Source organism: Chanodichthys erythropterus, chromosome 14 (assembly GCF_024489055.1).
Source record: "Chanodichthys erythropterus isolate Z2021 chromosome 14, ASM2448905v1, whole genome shotgun sequence".
In the NCBI taxonomy this organism is placed as follows: domain Eukaryota; kingdom Metazoa; phylum Chordata; class Actinopteri; order Cypriniformes; family Xenocyprididae; genus Chanodichthys; species Chanodichthys erythropterus.
The window spans coordinates 21,321,315-21,341,959 of record NC_090234.1 but is presented as its reverse complement, the minus strand read 5'-3'; the positions used below and the strand labels follow the sequence as shown (position 1 = coordinate 21,341,959).

The following is a 20,645-nucleotide window of genomic DNA, read 5'->3' as shown; positions in this document are numbered from 1 at the left end:
TACTTCTCTGGACACTGAATGTGGTAATTTCGTTGCCTTCTATGCAAAAAAACCTCTCGGATTTCTTCAAAAAATATCTTAATTTGCGTTCTGAAGTTGAACGAAGGTCTTGCGGGTTTGGAAAGTCATGAGGGTGAGTAATTAATGACAGAAATTTCATTTTTGGGTGAACTAACCCTTTTTAATTTGTTTATACTAAAAATAAATGTTTTATAGTTAAGTATTCTGTTCAAATTACTCCCCCTACCCTCCAATATTGACTTGTGTATTTATCTGTTTTAATCAAGCAAAGCAATGAAATAATGATGGATGATGTTCTACCTTGGACCTGAAGGATAGCTCTGGAAATCACACCTTCAGCCTCAGCTGTCAACTTGCAGCTATCTGAGACTTGGCAGTTGTTGATATGCAACATGTGGCATAATCCATTACTTGAGATGTTGAACTTATCATTTGATGAAATTAGCTGGCCATTTCTAAACCAGGCCAACTTTGCATCCTCTGGAGACACCACACACTTAAATGTTGCGTCTTCTCCTTCCATGACAGTTATGGTGTGTAGCTCTGCAATAAACTCCACAATGCGAGGAACTTGGGAAAAGAAGAGAAGGAAGTTGGCACTAAAGTAATATGTGATTTGTTCCTGATTTCAGGTTAAACTTTAGGTAAATCCTTTCGTAGAATTTTACTTACTATTGACCACTACAGCAGCTGACGTCCTTTCATCTTTGGATTCACAAGCATATTCTCCTGCATCATCTTCTGTGACATTATGTATTGTCAGGCTTCTCACTCGACCATCAGCTCTGATTGTAAAATGTCTGTTTGGCACAATCTCTTGGCTGTCCTTAAGCCACTGAACATCTCCTTTTGACTTGTACAGTTCACATTTTAAAACCACATCACTACCTTTGAGTCCCACTATGTTTTCCAGTGGTTTGGAGAATTTCACTTTCATTGCTGATTACAAAACAGTAAAGAAAACATTTTACTGCAGACCTTTACAAGCAATGAATTATTAGTAACAATTTTGTAGAAATGTATGGTCTTACCTTTGACATGGACACTGAAGTGCATCTCGTCTGATCCCACATGACATGTGTACTCTCCAGTATCACATCTCTTAAGTGGGTTAATAGTAAGGTAGTGGGTGATACCATCACTTGTTGTGTGGAAACGATCCCCTCTGATTGGATCATGATCTCTCTGCCATTTCACTGGGGCATTGACCCTGTTAACAGTGGCTTGTAGTGTCACACTGTCTTCTTCATAGGCTGAAATATTTGTTCTTTCTTCTTTTTTGATGAATTTGAATGGTGGTTCTATGAAAAGGAATTGTGTTATTATTTAGTGTTTTACACACAATGTTTCAGTTGATACATATGAAATTGCATTTTCTTGGCTATGCTACTGGTAAATTTACCTTGAACTGTTAGCCTAGTTATCATTTTGTCATCAATGGCATCACAGAGATACTCTCCAGAGTCAGATGTCTGAAGTCCTGATATCACAAGCTTCCTCACTGTGTCTCTGCTTTCAATGTGTGTGCGTGAATCCTCTTGTAGTAAACTTCCATTGCAGTACCACTGGACTATAGCATTTACTCGTGATACCTCACATTCCAGGATAAGCTCATCTCCTTTCATTAAAATGTGGTGTTCTGGCTTCTCTGAATTTCCAACAATGGACACTGGAGCCTCTGTGCAAAAAGAAAAAGTAATTTTTTGTACACTGTCAGAAATAAAATGCATTTTTTTTTTTAGGAAAACAAAAAGCACAACAGTTTGTCACTGGGGCAGTACCCTCAAAGGTAACATAAAGACGGGTAGATAATGTACAAAAGAGAACTTTTAAGGGTTCTGCCCCATTGACAAGCTAAAGGTACAAGTTTTATACATCTTCTCTGACCATGTACATGCAAGGTTTTCATTGTTGTAAACAAGTTGTACCTTCTACAGTAACAGTGAAGACAACTTTATCATCTTGTGCATCACAAATGTATTCTCCTGAGTCCATCAACTCAGCACTCAGAACAATCAGAGATCTGAATGTCCCTTCCTCTTCACAAATGAAATGGTCCTTTCCCTCAATCTTCTCATTGTCTTTAAGCCAACTGACCACCCCATTTGCTCTTGAGATCTCACATTTTAAGACAATCGCATCAGATACTAAAAACTGGCGTTTCGTTTCTATGTCAGCTTTCTGCAGAATTTTTAGTGGAGGATCTGGAAGGACGAGGGTAGAATTTTAGTTGGTTGCAGTGATGGACTCAACAGTTTTTGTAAAAGAAAAATCTCTTTATCACTGAAATGTACCTTTGATTTTCACTAGGAAGTCCATTACATCATCTCTGGCATCACAGACATATTGCCCTCCATCATCCAAAGCTGCAGAGTGAATCGTTAACTGTCGACTTGTGCCATCCTCTGTGATAGTAATGTTGATGTTCTCCTCAATCTCTTCTCCATCCTTCTTCCAGCTAACTTCAGCATTTGGTCGAGACACTTCACACTCAAGGACCACAATTTCTCCAACAAGTTTCTCTACTGCATAGGTTGTTTTCCTTGGCCGAATAAATCTAACTGGTGGCTCTGCACAAAGAAATTAAGTCATTAATGATACTGAGAACTGAAAGTTGTTTTAAATTATGAATTATTAAATGTAGGGTCTTTGACATACCTGCAATATTTACAAAGAAAGTTACTGAGTCATCAGCGGTGTCACAGACATATTCTGCAGAGTCTTTAACGGTAGGTTTTGGGATAATAAGCCTCCTATAGACACCATCAACCTCCAGAATTAGGCTGTCACTCTCCTCCACTTCAAGACCATCTCGATACCAACGTACTGTGGCATTGGGTCTAGAGATTTCACAGCTCAGGACCATCCTCTCTGAAGTCTGTTGGCAAAGTTCCATTTGGGACTGGCTTGGAGAAACTATGCGTACCGGTGGTTCTTTAGAGAAACATGCCACAAAAGTTAACATGACATCAAACTTGACCTTATGTATGTTCTTCTTAATGCACGTTCCTGATCTTATTGCACAGAATTCATGCAATTCATCTCTGAATGTTATTCAAAGATAAAAAGTCTTTGTAATCTTATCCAATTGAATAACTTGTTCTGATTATTTTCCTTCCATCAGACATCACAAATCCCTATATTTAAAGCTGAATTTGATACCTTTTATGTTTAGATTGAAGAATATTGAATCATCAGCTGTGTCACAGACATATTCTCCAGAGTCCTCAACACCACTGCGCAAAATTTTTAGCCGTCTATATGGGCCCTCTGTCTTTAGCTTTATGTTTTCACTCTCTTGTAGTTTCTGTCCATCCTTGAACCATGTCACCTTTCCATTTGGTCGTGAAAGTTCACAGCTAAGGACAATTTCTTCAGGAACATAGCGATCAAGGTGAACGTCTTCTTTGGGATATACAATCATCACTGGAGGTTCTGTAAAGCAAAACAAAGAAAATAGCCTTGTAATTGTAATTTTATCAGATTTTGAGTGGTAGGAATATAGATGCCTTTACTCACCTCTTACGTTAACTTTAAATATTAAGGCATTATCTCCAGCTCGACAGGTATATGTTCCAGAATCTGACAGCTGAGCTGACAGGATGATCAGCCTTCGTAAAGTGTTTTCTGCCTCTATGAGGACATTGTCACTAGACTTTAACTCTACTCCATCCTTGTACCATTGTGCGGTAGCATCTGACCTTGACACTTGACAGCAAAGGAGCAGATTGTCTTGTTCCACTATATTTCTGTGCAGATCGTCTTCTGGTATGTAGGCAAATGTCACAGGAGGTGCTGCAATGAGAAGGAAGTGGACATTAGTTTTTTTGTTATGCTGCTTTTACTTAGTCACACACGTATGGCATGTTAAGCATGCGATTCAAGCACTGATGATGATTGCTTGGCCAGCCCTGTAGAACTCTTTCTCCACTCTAAAAGCCAAATCAAATACAAAGAAAAAGAGAATACAGTTAAGGAAAGCTTTGTGAGAATGAAGTGCTGTTAAGCACAGATAGTAATGGTTACAAGGCATGCTTGCCCAGCGTAATTTTTTTTAAAGTAAAGAGAACAAAGATGGTGGTTAAATAGCATCTAAGGATGGCAGTAGTTGGTGGAAAACTTGCAAACAAACTTGTGAAGCTTCAAAAATATTCCTGCATTAGGGAAATGGTTAAGGAGCCCATAAAAGCAGCAGAATGGATCTGTTGAAAGGTAGAGAAGAATGCTTTCACCCAATGGAAACTGAATTCTACAAAGTTGATGTATTTGTTAGTTATATAACAGAAAACTTTGGATAAGGTTTGTATGTCACCTTTAACATCCACAAAAAATTCGCTGATATCATCAGCAGTATTACAACTGTAAAACCCAGAGTGGGATACATTTGCCGATTGGATAACCAATGTCCTCATGGTGTGCTGTGATTTGATGTAAACCCCAGACTGAGGTAGGAGCTGTAATCCATCCTTGTACCATTGGACCGGGACTGTAGGATCAGATATCTCACATTGGAGAATGATTGGCCAGCCTGCTTCAACTGACTTGTTCTTCTCAATCTCAGGAACAGCTGAGAACGTCACTGGTGGAGCTAAGAGGATTTTTGTTCAGTCAAAATTCATAGAATTACCAAAAAAAAAAAAAGAGAGAGCCTTTCTAAGTTATATATCCAGATAATCGATGAGAAATAATGAAATGAAATAATGAAAAAGATTAAAACTTAGGTACGGCTAATTAATTAGACACTTTGCTGAGTCCATGTGTATATTACGAGTTGATCTCTTGTGTTATTTGCTACTGTAGTTCTGAAGCATATTCTTCTGAACATATAACTTAATGAGCAGGTCTAAATTAGGTGACATGATCTATACAATATAGTGATATTGTATAGCAATAAGCGATTCGAAAGATGTTCAAAAACCTATGCAATCCTTTTTATACAGTAGTCATTGTTTGTGTCAGCAGAATGGGTGAGGAGATTATTGAATTGTTTAACAAAATGGGACTTTGATTATTTGGTTATGATTGTTTTCTTTGTTAAAATCTGATGAGGGCAAACAGCATTTAGTGGATGAAGCGTTATTTGACACATTGTTAGTGGTTTTGAGAAAAAGTATGTAGACTCAAAATCACCTGCAACATCCACCTTGAATGCTATGCGATCATCCACAGCCTCACAGCTGTACACGCCTGAGTGTTTGAGCTCAGCGGAATGGATGATCATTGTCTTCATAGTGCCCTCTGATTGGATGTCAAGTCCACTGTCTTGTTGGAGTTCGACTCCATCTTTGAGCCAGGAAACTCGTGCAGTGGGGTCTGAGATTTCACACTGAAGTATAATAGGACAGCCTGCTTCAATAAACTTGTTCCTTGCAATTTCTGGGAGTGCTGAGAACCTAACAGGGTGAGCTATGGAAATTTGGAAAATGTAAATAAAAAAAGTAGATTATCAACAAAGTAATTTTAGCAAAAAAGTACAAATCTGTTGAAAGACATTTAAGCAGTCTTAACCTACAGATGTGTTAGTCTCAGGATTTGCAGAGTTATCAAGAAGTGAGAGAAGCAGGGTTTAAATGGATGGTAAAAGGTGTTACAGGAGATACCTTTTTTCCATAGGGACTCAGGGAGTGATTAGAAATGAAAGGAATATATATAGGGCAATGAAACAATACACAGCAAATTATCTTTTTAATAGTTAATTTGTGTGGTAGTGTTGAGAAAATCACCTTGAACGTCCACATTGAATGATACGGTATCACCTGGAACATGGCAGGTATAGTTTCCAGTATCAGACAGTTTTGCTGACTGAACAGTTAGTTTCCTCATATTTCCGTCTGATTGGAAATTGAGCCCAGGGTTTGGGGCCAGCTCTCTACCATCTTTACACCAGAGCACCTGAGCGGAAGCCTCTGATAGCTCACATTTCAGAACAATCGGAGAGTCTACTTCGGTGGACTTGTTCTTCTCCACTTCTGAAATTGGAATGAACTTCAGTGACGGAGCTACAAAGTTGTGAATGGCATAGAGAAAGAACTGCATGATTTAATGGAAAGTTACTGGCTATTGTGTTGTTGTTCTGCTATTTATAAATGCATGTGCTTGAGTGACAATGACTTAACATGTCAAGCTGCTTTTGATAGATAAAGGCCAAAATATTTGCCTCTGTTTCTGAATAACCACAATATATGGTTATATGAAGGAGATTGCTTGACCTGATTTACACACATCTCATGTGGTGTCTTCATGATACAAAGTATCAAATCACCTTTGATTTCCACATGGAATGTGATGGTGTCATTGTTTGTCTGGCAGCTGTATGTTCCACTGTGACGTAATTCAGCAGTTTGCACAGAGAGTGTTCTCATTACTTCCTCATTCACAGTGACAATACCATCTTGAGGAAGCACCTCATTCCCATCTTTGTACCAGCAGACTTGTGCATCAGGGTCTGAGACTTCGCATTGCAGTTTAAAGGGTCTTCCTGACTCAATGCATTTGGTCCGTTGAGCCTCAGGGACACTGGAAAACGTCACTGGAGGAGCTACAGACAATTTTGTACAGACACATTTACTTTTATATTGTTTATAAAACATACATTTTATATTTATAGTTTTTCTCAACTTGATTCTCAAGAATGAGCCAAAATATTGACAATCATTCAGTGTTTTATGAAAGTCTGTTTGGCATGAACATGACTTTAAGAATATGCTGACGATTAACTGTAATGATCAATAAAATGAAAATACAAAACTGAAAACAGACATACTCAAACATCAGAATATAAGATGAAAGATTAGTTGCGCAAGAGTAAAGGACAGAATGGAAAGTCACAGATATTTAACAACAAAGACAAAACATTGGAAACAAACATAAAAGACAAACATTCATGAAAACAAATTTAGTTTTGTTACCTTTTTATGTATCAGGCCTTTGCACATTTGATGGGACTTTGTGTAATTCCCTCAGCATACTATATATATATACACCCAGTATATATATTATGATTGTTATATATTATTTGTATTAATAGTAGTAGTAATATATCAACAGGAGCTATAAAGGAGATAATTACTGTAAAATGTCTTTAAGCATACTTTAGACATTGGTATTGCCAATTTTCTAGTTTTGGAAATTATTTTACTTTGTGTTTATTTTAACTTTATGAAAGGGAATGGTCAATGGTAAAAAAGCATAATTTTGGCTAAAAGGTAAATTCTTTCCTGAAGTGTTCATCAATGGTGCAATATCTTACAACAACCTATTAGTCTGGCATTTATTTGAATAATAGATGCTACAAAGTTAGTGACAGTTGCATGATTGAAGGGGTTAGTTTGGTAATCGGATGGATTGAGTTGGCGTAGATGACTGATGAATCACCTGGTAGGTCCACTGCAAACTGGATGGTGACATCATCTGTCTCACAAGCATGTTCCCCAGAGTGAGACGGCTCAGCTGTTTTGGCAACAAGAGCTCTGAAAGTCTCTTCAGATTGAGTGATAACATCACATTGTTGGAGGTCCTCGCCTTCCATGTACCGGCACACCTCTGCCATTGTGCTTGATACCTCAGGTTGTGGAAAATTAGCAATGCCTGTTTCATCATTTGACTCGCTCCCTTCAGTCTCATGGATAGTTGAAGTTTGCAAAGATGTAGCTAAGGAGTTTAATTTAATATGTTTTAATGTAAGCAGATAATTTGATCTAAACAGGTAGTATTTAAAATAAATGTTTTATAATTAACATGTGACATGCATGAAAGGGAAGCATTTGTTTTTTTGCTTCATAGCCATGAGAAAAATGAGAGGCTATACTGCATTAAAGTTGTTATGAGTATCAATTGCTACTTTAATATGTTTTTTAATGGTTAATTTTTTGTTTTAGATATAAAAATCATTTCATGTATGATTTTTGTTGTTGTTGTTAGATTTTAATTATTATTTTTTTAAATAATACTTGAATGACTGGAACTGATTATATAGCAGTGTGGATTTAAACTAGTTTAAAATCACCTTTGACATCCACCTTAAATATTATGTCATCATCCTTTGATTGACCAGAGTCAGTGGCTGGAGCATTCAGTCTTCTTACGCCTTCTTCCATTTCAAGAACATGTCCATTTTCAGAGTAAAATTGCATTCCGTCCTCGTACCAGTGAACTGGAGAATCACCTTCAATGCGTCTGGAAACTTCAGTTTCAAGTGGTTGTGTAAATAATTCTTCATTATGAACAGGTTCTTCAGTTTTGAGGGGACAAAGCAATGTTTATAGTGAGTTATCTATCAAGAGTATAAGTATAAATCAATTTGGACTGATTTGGGTACACAACATTTAAGCAAAAAGCCAGACGAAGTTAGTTGCTTTTGTTTATGAATACTGTGTTAAACAGTTTTAAATCACCTTTCAGTTCCTCTTGATAAACAAATTCTTCCTTGGTAACAGTCTCATATGCTTCTTGCAGACACATATTTGATGACTGGATGAGCTCTTTCTCTATTGTAGGTTTATTGAATATCATGGTTGCTTCATCTTGTTGGCAGGATATAGGTTTTTCTTGAGTTGTGTGGTCAGAGCTCTCAATTAGTAGTGCACTGGAACAGTCTGCATCAATGGGCAAGCTCTCATCCATTCCACAAAGTGATGTGGAATTTGTCCTCGAAGCTAGGGATATTTCAAGTTATATAAAAAGAGACATGTATTACAATTATGACATATTACATTGCATATTTAAAGTTAACTAAGCTAAATGAACTGCACTGTATTTATGGCCTTACAATCGAAAAAGGTTTGAATCTTAGTGTTTTTTTATTATCTATATCAAAATTTCACTCTTTCTGCTAGAAGTTAGATTCAAGATGATACAATATGTTTTAGTGAGATGGTCTTTGTTAGATAAATATTTGGTGATAGAATTTTACTGGTGAATAATTATGAAATTCAGCTACATTGCAGAACAGGGCTGTTTTTGTTTCTAAATTCAGAAAATGGATCCAAATAGATGACATGAAATGGTTGTTAGGTGGTAAATGTCAATGGCATATATTTTGCTCTCATCATTATTTGCAGAATGATGGAGCTAACTATTTAAATCACCTTCAACATCCACCTTAAAAGCTAAGACATCTTGATCCGTGTCACACTCTTGTATTGTGATGTGATTTGAGCCTTCATCTTCGGAAATTGAAGTTCTTGTTTGATTCATTGGTTGCAGCTGTGGTTGTAGCTGAGGTTGCAGTTGTGGTTGTAGCACTGGTTGTAGCATTGGTTCTAACTGTGGTTGTAGCTCTGGCATTCCTTGTAACTGTGGTTGTAGAATTGGTTGTAGCATTGGTTCTAACTGTGGTTGTAGCTCTGGAATTCCTTGTATCTGTGGTTGTAGCATTGGTTGTAGCATTGGTTCTAACTGTGGTTGTAGCTCTGGCATTCCTTGTAACTGTGGTTGTAGAATTGGTTGTAGCATTGGTTCTAACTGTGGTTGTAGCTCTGGCATTCCTTGTATCTGTGGTTGTAGCTCTGGCATTCCTTGTAGCTGTGGTTGTAGCTCTGGCATTCCTTGTATCTGTGGTTGTAGCATTGGTTCTAACTGTGGTTGTAGCTCTGGCATTCCTTGTAACTGTGGTTGTAACATTGGTTCTAAATGTGGTTGTAGCTCTGGCATTCCTTGTAACTGTGGTTGTAGCATTGGTTCTAAATGTGGTCGTAGCTCTGGCATTCCTTTTAACTGTGGTTGTAGTATTGGTTGTAGCTGTGGTTCCTCTTTAGTCAGTCTGAAGGTTGTTGGAATGGACACTGGGGTCCCTTCTCCAGATCTTTCCACTGTGAGTTTGTTGTTCTCTTTTTCAGATCTGATCTCAGCCTCGGTTCCTGATCTTCTCAGGAACTCTTCTATGATTGAGTGGTTTACACAAAGAAAAGATGAAGTACTTTTCTGTCGTCGTAATCAGAAAAGCTTTTAAAGACGTTTTATTTATTGGTTAATTTTTAAGATTATTTCAAGATTGTAAAAATGTAAGAGAGATGACCATATCACATAGTGGTCTAAAAACAAGTTAAACATTGGTTAAAACACATTAAAAACAAAACATGATTTCGCAAGAACTCAGATCACCAACTTTCATTCACTCAACCATTCATTCTGTATTACAGTTCTCTATAGTTCAGTCAGCACAACACTGATGATGATTCTGAATGGCACATGAACAAGATGACTCAAGCGAATGAAGACGGTGTACAATATAAGTTTAAATGAAATGTGCTTCAATGAAGAATGAAGATATGTAAGTCTATAGAATGAGTGTTAGTTTGGAAGAAGGGTTTGCAGACCAACTGGATGTTGGATAAAGATAGCATGGATTAGTTTTGGGAGCTATTTTGGGTAGGTAACCAAGATGCAGGGGACCAGCATCTCCAGGAAGAGCTATTGGATAGTTAAAACCATCCTTGTTAGTGGCACAGAAGTGCTAGGTTAAATGCTTGGGTTGAGGTAGCATTATATCACCTTTTATATCCACCGTGCACTGGACAGAGTCATCATAGGTCTCACCACTGAACACCTCATAGTGAGACAGTTCTGCTGTTAGAAAAGCCACAAAGAAAACAATAACTGACTTGCTTCAGCCATGTCAATGTTCCTAATTCAGAATGGCGTACAAATAAGTGGCAAACCACCTTGGTCCATTTCAAACTGGATGGGATCATCTGGTGTCTTTGGGCTGTTTACTTCAAAAAGAGATGTCTCAGGTGAATGGATGATTAAAGTTCCTCTGGATACATCTGAGTGAACTTCAGGCTCAGATTCAGGTTCAAATTCAGATTTAGATTCAAGTTCCAATTCAGGTTCAAATTCAGCTGCAGGTTCAGATTGAGGAAGCATGACCTCTTCATCTTTTGTCTGCCTGACATATGGAGTGGGATCTGAGATCTCATAATGCAGTGCAGCAGGCTCCATTTCTTCAGTGCATTTGGTCATCTCAACGTCAGGATCAGCCAAACATGTTGGTGGTGGCACTACAGATGACCATTGACAGAGGAATGCTTTATTCAATGTGACTATTTTTCAAAACGCAGAAAGACAGAACCAATTATGGCCAATGAAGCCAAGGGCATGTACAAGTAACATAGTCAGAATACATTTAAAGGGAATAAAAAAGCTACGTAAAGCACACAATTGTTAGTTGTCACACAAAAACTTTAAGAAGGTTAGAAGCAAATATTTGAAAATCACCTTGGTCTTGTACATTAAACTGGATGACATCACCCGTTTTCACACAGTCGTACCATCCAGAGTTAGAGGGCTGTGCTGTCTTGACAGCTAACGTCCTCCTGGTACACTCCAATTTGATATGAGGCTGACTTTTTGAGACGAGCTCTACACCATCCTTGTAACAACACACCTTGGCATTTGGATCTGAGATCTCACCGTGCATATCAGTGGCGTAGTCTGCTTCAACCAGCTGGTTCTTCACAGTGTCTGGTAATGTTGAGAACATCACCGGTGGGTCTAAAGGTGATCCATTGCATTATTAAAGAATATACAGAATTAATATCCTTTATTAAAAAGTTATCTAGGCTGCCTAATCTGTGATTTCTCAGACCATCTGCCAAGAAGCAAGTTAAATAAAGTAATGCAAAACATGTAACATCTGTATCAAATCACTGCCCATAAGTTGGATGCATGGTGAGAGGCAAGTCCATAACAGCAATGCTAAGAGACGCAGACAACAAAAAAGCTTTATTGTTAGTTTGCATCTAGTTTTGCAAATGTGTTACTGGATGAACAAATTTCTCAAAAAGTCACAAATCACCTTTGATATCCACAGTGAACTGGACAGAGTCGTCAGATGTTTCACAGCGGTACAATCCTGAATGACTAGGCTCAGCTGGATTGACTACTAGTTTCCTTGAATCTCCCTCTGACTGAATATCCAAACCAGTCTCTGGCTGAAGCTGTGTATTGTTGTGGAACCAGCAGACATGGACTGTGGGATCTGAAACTTTACAGTGGAGTTCAAAGTGGCCACCAGCTTCAGTGCATATATTCTTCTCAGCTTCCGGAACAGCTGAGAACCTCACCGGTGTAGCTACAGATTACGGTTTGTATCAGAATCATCAAGAATTACAAGAAATTAAAGTACCTATTGCTTTAAGATAACAAGTACTGTAACAACTGCAACTACAAGAACATAATGGCTGAAAAGATCATCCAAAATTGTAAAACTAAACGAGAAAAAAAATGGAGACAGGTATTTTACAACAAAAAATCTTTGAAACGTTACTAAAGATTGTGACAAAAGCGCAACACAGAAAGCAGTGATTGTTAGTGGCGTAATTGCAAGAAGACATACAGTTAATTTTTTAAGTCAGGAATAAAGATGGCAAATCACCTCTTATCTCCACATGAAACTTGATGACATCATCCTTTGTTGTGCAGCTGTACACACCGGCATGAGACGGGTGTGCTGACTGAATACTGAGTGTTCTCATGCAGTCATCTGATTTGATGTCTACTCCAGATTCTACAAGGAGCTGATCCCCATCTTTGTACCACTGGACCTGTGCAGTAGAGTCTGAAATCTCGCACTGCAGAATAATTGGGCAGCCTGCTTCAATGCACTTTCTCCGCTTAACCTCTGGGACAGCTGAGAACCTCACAGGTGGGGCTATGGATATTTTAGAGTGATTTAAGTCTCACTTTATGATTTTAATTGTTATTTGTTACATTTAATTTGAAATACATTTTAACATCTGTATAGTTTTAATCAACATTGCCATTGTCTAGCCATTTGTTAGTTGTCTGGCAAAATGAAAATGCAATTTAATTCACTAGTAAAAATACAAAATCACCTTTAACATCCACATTGAAGTGGACAGCATCACCCCTTGTCTTGCAGCTATACACCCCTGAGTGGTAAAATTCAGCTGACTGGACAAACAGTTCCCTCTTTGTGCCTTCAGATTTGAAGTCTAGTCCACTTTGTGGCAGAAGTTTTGCACCATCTTTGTACCAGGAGACGTAGGCAAGTGGATCTGAGACCTCACATTGCAGTGCTAGCGTTGAGCCTACTTCAATGGATTTGTTCCTCTCACCCTCCGGAAGAACTGAGAACCTCACTGGTGGAGCTATATGCGTTTTCATTCAGCATTATTTGGTAAACTTTAGAGGCTTGCAAGTGCAAGATTCTTTTATGCCTTCATTCTTAAATTTCATACATGTCAACTTTATGAAGCTGATTAACATCTTTGAAGAAAGGAGAAATAAGAACAAAAATGACTCACCCTCAACCTCCACATTAAATCTTATGACGTCATCAATAGCGTCACAGCTGTACACTCCTGAGTGGGAGAAATCTGCTGATTGGATGACGATCCTCCTCATTGTTCCTTCTGATTGGATATGCAGACCTTCCATTGATTGAAGTTCAACACCATTCTTATACCAGCGAACTGGAGCCTCAGGGTCTGACAGCTCACAGTAGAGTACTATAGGGTTGCCAACCTCTACAAATTTGTTTCGATCCATTTCAGAAAGTGGAGTGAATTTTACCAGTGGAGCTGTTTAAGAAGAATATACAAGCCAGCACAACACAAAAATTTTTAATATCCTCATAAATATATCTCAATGTAAAGAAAATCAAAGTTTAGTGTTCACCTTGTATATACAAAGCAGCAGAATCTCGAATTCCGTAGGCAATGAAGGTGATCTCTGCTCCATTGTCCGTGTCTCGTACCCCACGAATACGTAGGGACTGGTGTGTACGTGAACGCCTTATGGAGAAACGTTCATCGTCTTGAAGCTGATTTCCATTTAGAAACCAAGTGCCTATAACTGAGGCAGAGAGCTCAATGGTAAAGCAGGCATCCTGGCCCTCTGGCACCAAAGCATCTTGTAGAGGTGCTTGGATTCTGGCAACTGGAACTAGAAAAATTGGGAATGAGATTTGTTAGTGCTTTCTTTATACGTATGCAATGGACAGCCTTATAAAGGAGCTTACCAAGGTGAACTGCTCGAGGGAACTCTACATTTCCACTCCTTCCATATTTATTGACGCTGCATATCCGAAATCTGTAGTCTGCCTCGCATGGAACACTGTCGCCAAGAATCTCCACTGAGGTTGCAGAGTCTGTGGTCAAACATTGCAGCCACTCTTGTGAGCCAACCTCTTGTCTCTCAATTATATACCCTGAAGGTGGATTCTTTCGAGAGTCTTGTGCTGGAAACCAGGAAAGAAGAGCTGCATTCGCTCGTTCTGTGTTTATCTGTACCCCGATAGGACAGCTTGGTGGACAGTGCCGTGCCGCTGAAATTAGCACAAGAGAAGAAGAGGTTAGTTAAAAATGAATACATTTGGACATTATGGAAAAGATGTGTTTACATATTAATAATTCCAATGTTTTCATACATTTCACCCGTAGCTGAGATGAAGTTTTTGATCTACCCACGTAGAACATGACCAAACCAGAGTCTTGTGGTGTGGTGTTTACAAAAACCAAAATGTGTGTCCTTCCAAAAGATTTGAGAATGGTCTGATGGGTCTCCCTTAGCTCGGTTCCATCTTTGTACCAATGAATGTCCATTTCCTCCTCCTCCACCTCCACACAGAAGGCTGCATTTTCCCCCTCCAGGACATCAACTTTTCGTGGCAGCTTTCTTACTATAGTGCCTTCAATAGAGCAAGTTTATACTTGATTGAAGTTATACAATTGCAAATGCTAATCAGATTTTTTTTTTCCCAGACAGATGATGGCAAATAAATATAACTTTTGTTTTACCTTTGACTGCTACCTCTGCAATGCTTCTACCTCCATCAGCCATCTCGCATAGATAAATCCCATCGTCATCAACTCCAATATCACGAATTGTGAGTCGGCGCTTTGTCCCCCACTCTTCCATCCCATATTTGGCTCCAGGCTGTAGTCGTCTGTCTTCTAAGTACCATGTGATTGGAACAGAGTCCTCAGGAACTTCACACTCAAGAACAGCCAAGTCTCTCTCCCATACTTGCAAGTCATTCAGCGGTTGCTTAAATCGAACAGGTGGCTCTGTTACATGAGGGAAAGGACCCAAAAAGGAGACTTTTAAAACTTTTCTTTATGTCAGTAATGGATAGTTCTGCATTATCTCCTAGATACATTGCAGAGATGCATTTGCAAAATATCAGACCAGCACATGTTGTGTTTTGGATACTGATGTGCTGGTGTCCCCACCATGTTTTTTAACAAGCTTAGTCAGCAAGACTTCCTTGATAAAACAGCTTCACCAGACAAACCATGATGGTCGAAAAGCACACTTTTTCCTGCTGAACTGCATGACTATGCTTGTTTACCTTTTAGAGCAACACTACCATACACTAGCATACAGTAACCTCAATCAGCATGGATATTCATGCGTGGAAAATCAAAGTAGTCTAGTTGCTTTTCTTTGTCCAATAGTGCCTTTGAGGCAGTCTGTACTACATTTTGGAAAGTGCTGTTTGTACTGTACTGCATTTGTAAATTAGTATTTTTGTCTAATTTTTCAGTTTAAAATATGGCTCTTGAAACAAATTTGTTTGAGAAGCAACCCTGCTTAAGATATTTAGACAAGTTTTCAGAGAATGTATCTTTAATATGAGGGTATTTTGTGTAATTCAATGATTTTAAGTATAAACAAGTTAAAAAGTAGAAAAATCTACCAGTGCAGTAAGGCTTACATTCAAGATAACATTTATGAAAACTTGTGATTTATAAAGATTTTAGGAGTATTGAGTTGTTATTTTTTGCCACTCTTATGAATTATAGCTTTTAAACCACACACCTGACATTATTATTATTATTATTATTTTTTTCTGTCTTGCTCGTGCTTGCTTTAGTAGTCATACCTTCGGTTTAGCCTTGGTGACTTGAAACACTTTTGAGCTTTATGTAGTTGCCTGGCTCTGATACAATATAGTCATGCAAAGCAATCAGTTTTGACTGTTTGATGGTCCATGTGAGAAATGTGAGCTTGCCTCCAGAGATTTCTATCACATGTGTGGGCCTCAGGTCTTTCAAAGCTTAAGTGACTTTGCAGATATAGGACTGGATGGAATCTATTTCATGTTAATGAGTTTGGCCTGGTCAGGTAATTTTAAAACTCCCTTGATGCATTTCCTACAAGTGAATCATCATAAAAGTTACTATTGATTAAGGAACCAAATGCTTGACACAACAGCCGGCAACTGGAAACTAAACACCAACTAAAGTGTATTCCCAACTAATATATACTGTATAATGTTATAGATCAGGTGGTAAATCCATAAAATTGTATTGAATTTGTATTGTTCTGGATTTATCATATTCCAAATGAAAGGACTCTTACCTTTGACGATAAGGTGTACAGCACTCAGGGTTTGTCCTGCAGTGTTTGAAGCAGAACAGACATAAACTCCATTGTCCTGCTGTTTGCAGTAGAGAACTTTAAGTGTGAAGTAACCCTCTCTGTCTTCATACAAGAGATACCGTCTCCCAGACAAGATAAGTCTCCCATCTTTCCTCCATAATATTTCTGGTTTTGGTTTCCCGGTTACATAGCAACGAAACTTTGCATGTTTCCCCTCTGTCACTGCAAACATTTTCACTTTGGCTGAGTTTGGTAGCGGGTCATCTTTCAGTCTTGTTGCAACTTGCCTACCACTTCTCTGTTTTCCCTGATGTGCTTTCCAATGGCCATTTGTGTATCCATTACGGTTCCCTTCATCCTCGTGTCCTGGTCCAGCATCCACCAACAGCACAGCCCCAGCCAGACTCTCTCCAAATTCATTCCTGGCCTTACATGTGTACACCCCTCCATCTGGTGCTCTTGTCTTGAAAATCTTTAGCTGGAACCATCCTCCGTCCTGATAGCTGATGGTGAAATGTGTGCTCTCAAAGATCTCATTCAACTTCTTGCCATCCTTCTCCCACATCACTTCTGGTCTAGGATTTCCCCACAACTTACAGGAGAACATTGCATCCTCTCCTCGTCCGACTCTAGTCGACAGGGGCTTGATGAGGAAGCGTGGCTTGTTTTCCTCCCGAAATTCCATCTCCTGTGCTTCGCCTTCTACTTTCAAAGTGGCTGCTGCGTAAGTCTCTCCAATGCAGTTCTTGGCCTTACAGATGTATTGTCCACTGTCCTCCATTGTCACAGAAGTTATGATAAGGTTGTAGACATTGCCATCCTCAAACACCCGATATCTACCCTCTGGATGAATCTTCTCATTGTTTCTCTCCCATATAACTGCTGGTCTGGGATCCCCACTGATCTGGCATTTCAGAACTGCATCTGTGCCACTCTGCACAACCACAGGACGAGGGTAGGCCAGGAACCGTGGCGCTCCACCAAACACATCCATCCCTGCTCACTTGCCAACCTCCACTCAGATTGACAGGCTACAGGCATTCAGTCTCTTTATTACTTTGAAATAATTTTGTTGTCCAGCTGTTTATCAAGTAAGGCTCTAAATCACGACAGAGAAAAATACATTTAAAAGGCTTTGATAAACAGCAGTTTCATACATTATTTATATAATACTGCTTGTAAATACAAGGGTTTGGCACCATTCAAAATTCAATAGAATGCCTTTTAAATTCCAGAGGAATTTTCTCTTGAATTGTGGTAGCAAACAATATTGAATTTGAATATAAAGAAGAGCAATTATAATGAATTTGTAACTTGTTTGATAGTTTTGAAAAAAAGCTTTCAATTAAAGTTTATAAGTCTTAGTCACTTCTGAATTTCACTAAACCGTGGTTAATATAGTCTTATCGAATAACAACAGTCTAGATGCCACAGTAGTCAGTCAAACAGGAAATCATTTAATGTAATTCATTTAGTAAATGTGCAGAACTGCATGTTTGTTTGTTTATTGCATAATGCTGCCTTCAACTGCACCTGGAAAGCTTTGTATCTTACAACTAACAATCTACTTTGTCTAAATCAAACCGTGTTACTCTGTTTTACTGCAAACCATTGTAGAGACACCTCTTCCAACATCACAACTTGATAATTTTAAATATGACTTGTTTGCTTGGTCATTTGTGTAGGGGTGAATTCAGGTTGAATGGGAGACATTTTCCCAGTCATCTCAATGGCAAACAGTGTCCCAATCAACTGAATTCATCTTACATGTAAAACATAATTATTATATTTTTAAAGCAGAATTACAATTGCCACTGGATCTGACATTTGACTTTTTGCCATCATTTAAAAAAGTAATATAGTTCAGTATTGGTTCAACTTTTTAAGTTTTCTCATATCTATCAAAAATTATTAACCAAACTTTTCATGTTTCATGTCCCAAAGAAAACCGCTTCAGAAAAAATGTGCATACAGCTTGTCACTGGGGCAGTACTCTTCAAAGGGCATCTTTGTACCTTATTTACCCCTGAAAGGTTCAAAGTAGTACCTTCAGGTATATGTTGCTACCCTGAGGTAGGTACAAAAGGTACAAAGATGTCCTTTTAAGGGTTCTGCCCCAGTGACAAGTTGTTGTACCTCTAAAGGTTTTCTGAGAGTGTATTTCTCAAATCTTCAGCAATCTGCTAAAGTATACAGACTAGATTAAAAACTAGTTGTTGCGTGAGGGTGTTGGTATGTATGTGCACTAGTGGGATTTGATAGCGTGGGCTCTCCCCAGAGAGAAAGGATTCTATTACACCAGATTACTTAATGCCCAGAACTTTCTTAGATATTATACCTTGTGTGAGAAGAGCTCTAGAGGTGAACCGTGTTTTAGCCCTATTGCAACAGCGACCACAACACATAACTAACACAGCTGGTGCTGTATTTCAATGGGAAAGTGCTTTATATAGTCTGCCCTAAATAAAGACCTGTAGGAGGGCATGTGTCAGGTATCACAAAGCACACCACAGAACACGCGTGCACATACAACACAGGTCTTGCACACTCACGCATGGACACACCCTATGGGGACCTCTCAGTCAAAATATGCTATGCTTCTCACACCCCCTTTAGCAAATGCAGCGACGAATTTAGCTGTTAAATGTCATTGTCAAAATTAGTTTGTTTGTCATTCGTTTCAGAAAAAAGAAACATTTTCTCTGTACTATTAAGTGATATCTTCCTCTGAAAATATCCACTGTTGCATATGAAGTAATCCAGATCATGATGGCTTAATGATTTTTTTTTTTTAATGTGTGGCTTCTCAATTTCAATCACGCTGCAAGTTTGGCTTCTGGGGTGTACAGGGCGATGTTTATTCGCCATGGCTGATTTATCTGTTTAAGGATGGCACAACACATGAATTACTAGTCTTGGGAATCTATGACGCACAGCTAACTTCAGGAAAACGATCCGGGTATAAGTATCCTCTTCAGAACCTTAAACGTCTGCTAGTTATTCATCATGCTACGCATTTTCTACGCTACAAACAAGAAAACAAAACATGATATGTAAAACATAAATCGCCTTATAAGAATCTCCCTAAAAATGAAAAGCTTTTAAACACTAATTATATCACTTTATACTCTATATATCGACTGCATACTGTATATTGTCTTAAGAAAACAAGTGTTCAGATGTTCCACAATGTAGTCAGCATTGAAGAACACACATCAAAAAGAAAGGAAAAGCAGATACTACTATTATATCTCCAAGTGGTATTAATTTTACAGGTTTAAATGTATAACATCAACAATCTAGAGCAGGAATTTCCCTTAGGACTTTTTAAAGGAGATTAACCTCCTGTTTGTGCTCCTAATTTCATTAGACTGACCTTTGACCTCAGGGAAACTGCACTTTGTAACATTAACATATCCTACCTCTCTTCGGTCCTCAGAGACAACTGTCAATATACATTCCACGGCAACCAGGTTCTCCTGCTTCACTGGCCCTCACTTCCAGCTGTAGTATTTTTTTTTCTTTTTTACAGAATAATCCTTTTCCACTTCGGTAAGTTTTTTGCGGTATGTTCTCCTCATTAACATCTAGTCAGTGTCACCTGCCCATTTTGCCAAGGCTTTTAAAGTGCCCCTTTTAAGATGGTTTTAGTCTAATCAGACAGCTTTCCTTTGAACGCTCCAGCAGTCTCACGATCTCTATGGCGTTTAGTCCTGAGACACCCCTAGTGTTATTGTTCATAGAAGACTGTTAAATGCTTTTGCAGCTGCTCCTGTCCCCTAAAAATACTGGCAGCCTCGATGACAGCAGTGAAGATAAGTCAGGCTCTCCATTCACTTGCTCGCAGTGGCTAAAGATAGGTTGGATTGCTCGTCCTGGGCAGATTGCTTGACTTACTTGAGACCTTGCAATAAAATCTAAGGAGAAGGGGAGCAGCCCTCTGGCCTCCTGAAAACTTTCAGCATTTAGATGAATGTTCAGAAACTTTTGTTTATGTCAGCAGTGCCAGCATAGTCATTTGAAGGCATTCAGACACCGCAGAGGATTCCTGGTAATGGTCATAATTTTATGGGATCTGTCATCAGCCTTAGTAGATGTGTAGCCCTACAAATGATTTAGACAAGTATGCTGATCACATGTACTTTGTGTATAAACAACGACAACAACATTTGGTGTAAATAGCATTATGTGTCAACTGGAGGGATCTGACACAACCGACGTAGCCGATGGTGTTATTTTGAAATGCATTATGTATTTCATTGTCAGAGAAGGTA

The 20,645-nt window shown here is 38.6% G+C and overlaps 1 protein-coding gene across 15 annotated transcripts in view; it reads right to left on the bottom strand.

Moving 5' to 3' along the window:
- The window catches only part of obsl1b (obscurin like cytoskeletal adaptor 1b), a 33,180-nt gene extending 13,047 nt beyond the window's left edge, over window positions 1–20,133 (bottom strand). The window contains exons 1-30 of one of the 15 annotated variants that reach the window (XM_067409308.1): window positions 19,794–20,133; window positions 16,351–17,470; window positions 14,784–15,053; window positions 14,414–14,674; window positions 14,006–14,311; window positions 13,663–13,929; window positions 13,290–13,565; window positions 12,858–13,133; window positions 12,398–12,673; window positions 11,819–12,094; window positions 11,239–11,514; window positions 10,683–11,063; window positions 10,513–10,587; window positions 9,108–9,899; window positions 8,415–8,675; window positions 8,027–8,251; window positions 7,396–7,671; window positions 6,284–6,559; window positions 5,745–6,020; window positions 5,152–5,427; window positions 4,334–4,609; window positions 3,541–3,816; window positions 3,184–3,456; window positions 2,680–2,955; window positions 2,316–2,591; window positions 1,950–2,225; window positions 1,424–1,699; window positions 1,053–1,322; window positions 694–960; window positions 322–591 (exon numbers count right to left, since the gene is read on the bottom strand). In XM_067409308.1, the coding sequence (XP_067265409.1) occupies window positions 322–591; window positions 694–960; window positions 1,053–1,322; window positions 1,424–1,699; window positions 1,950–2,225; window positions 2,316–2,591; window positions 2,680–2,955; window positions 3,184–3,456; window positions 3,541–3,816; window positions 4,334–4,609; window positions 5,152–5,427; window positions 5,745–6,020; window positions 6,284–6,559; window positions 7,396–7,671; window positions 8,027–8,251; window positions 8,415–8,675; window positions 9,108–9,899; window positions 10,513–10,587; window positions 10,683–11,063; window positions 11,239–11,514; window positions 11,819–12,094; window positions 12,398–12,673; window positions 12,858–13,133; window positions 13,290–13,565; window positions 13,663–13,929; window positions 14,006–14,311; window positions 14,414–14,674; window positions 14,784–15,053; window positions 16,351–17,365 (9,073 nt within the window). In that variant the 5' untranslated portion in view covers window positions 17,366–17,470; window positions 19,794–20,133. The remainder of the gene's footprint in view (window positions 1–321; window positions 592–693; window positions 961–1,052; window positions 1,323–1,423; window positions 1,700–1,949; window positions 2,226–2,315; window positions 2,592–2,679; window positions 2,956–3,183; window positions 3,457–3,540; window positions 3,817–4,333; window positions 4,610–5,151; window positions 5,428–5,744; window positions 6,021–6,283; window positions 6,560–7,395; window positions 7,672–8,026; window positions 8,252–8,414; window positions 8,676–9,107; window positions 9,900–10,512; window positions 10,588–10,682; window positions 11,064–11,238; window positions 11,515–11,818; window positions 12,095–12,397; window positions 12,674–12,857; window positions 13,134–13,289; window positions 13,566–13,662; window positions 13,930–14,005; window positions 14,312–14,413; window positions 14,675–14,783; window positions 15,054–16,350; window positions 17,471–19,793) is intronic. The other 14 variants (XM_067409311.1, XM_067409310.1, XM_067409312.1 and 11 more) reach the window with 14 other exon arrangements.
- Window positions 20,134–20,645: the final 512 nt, after the last annotated feature.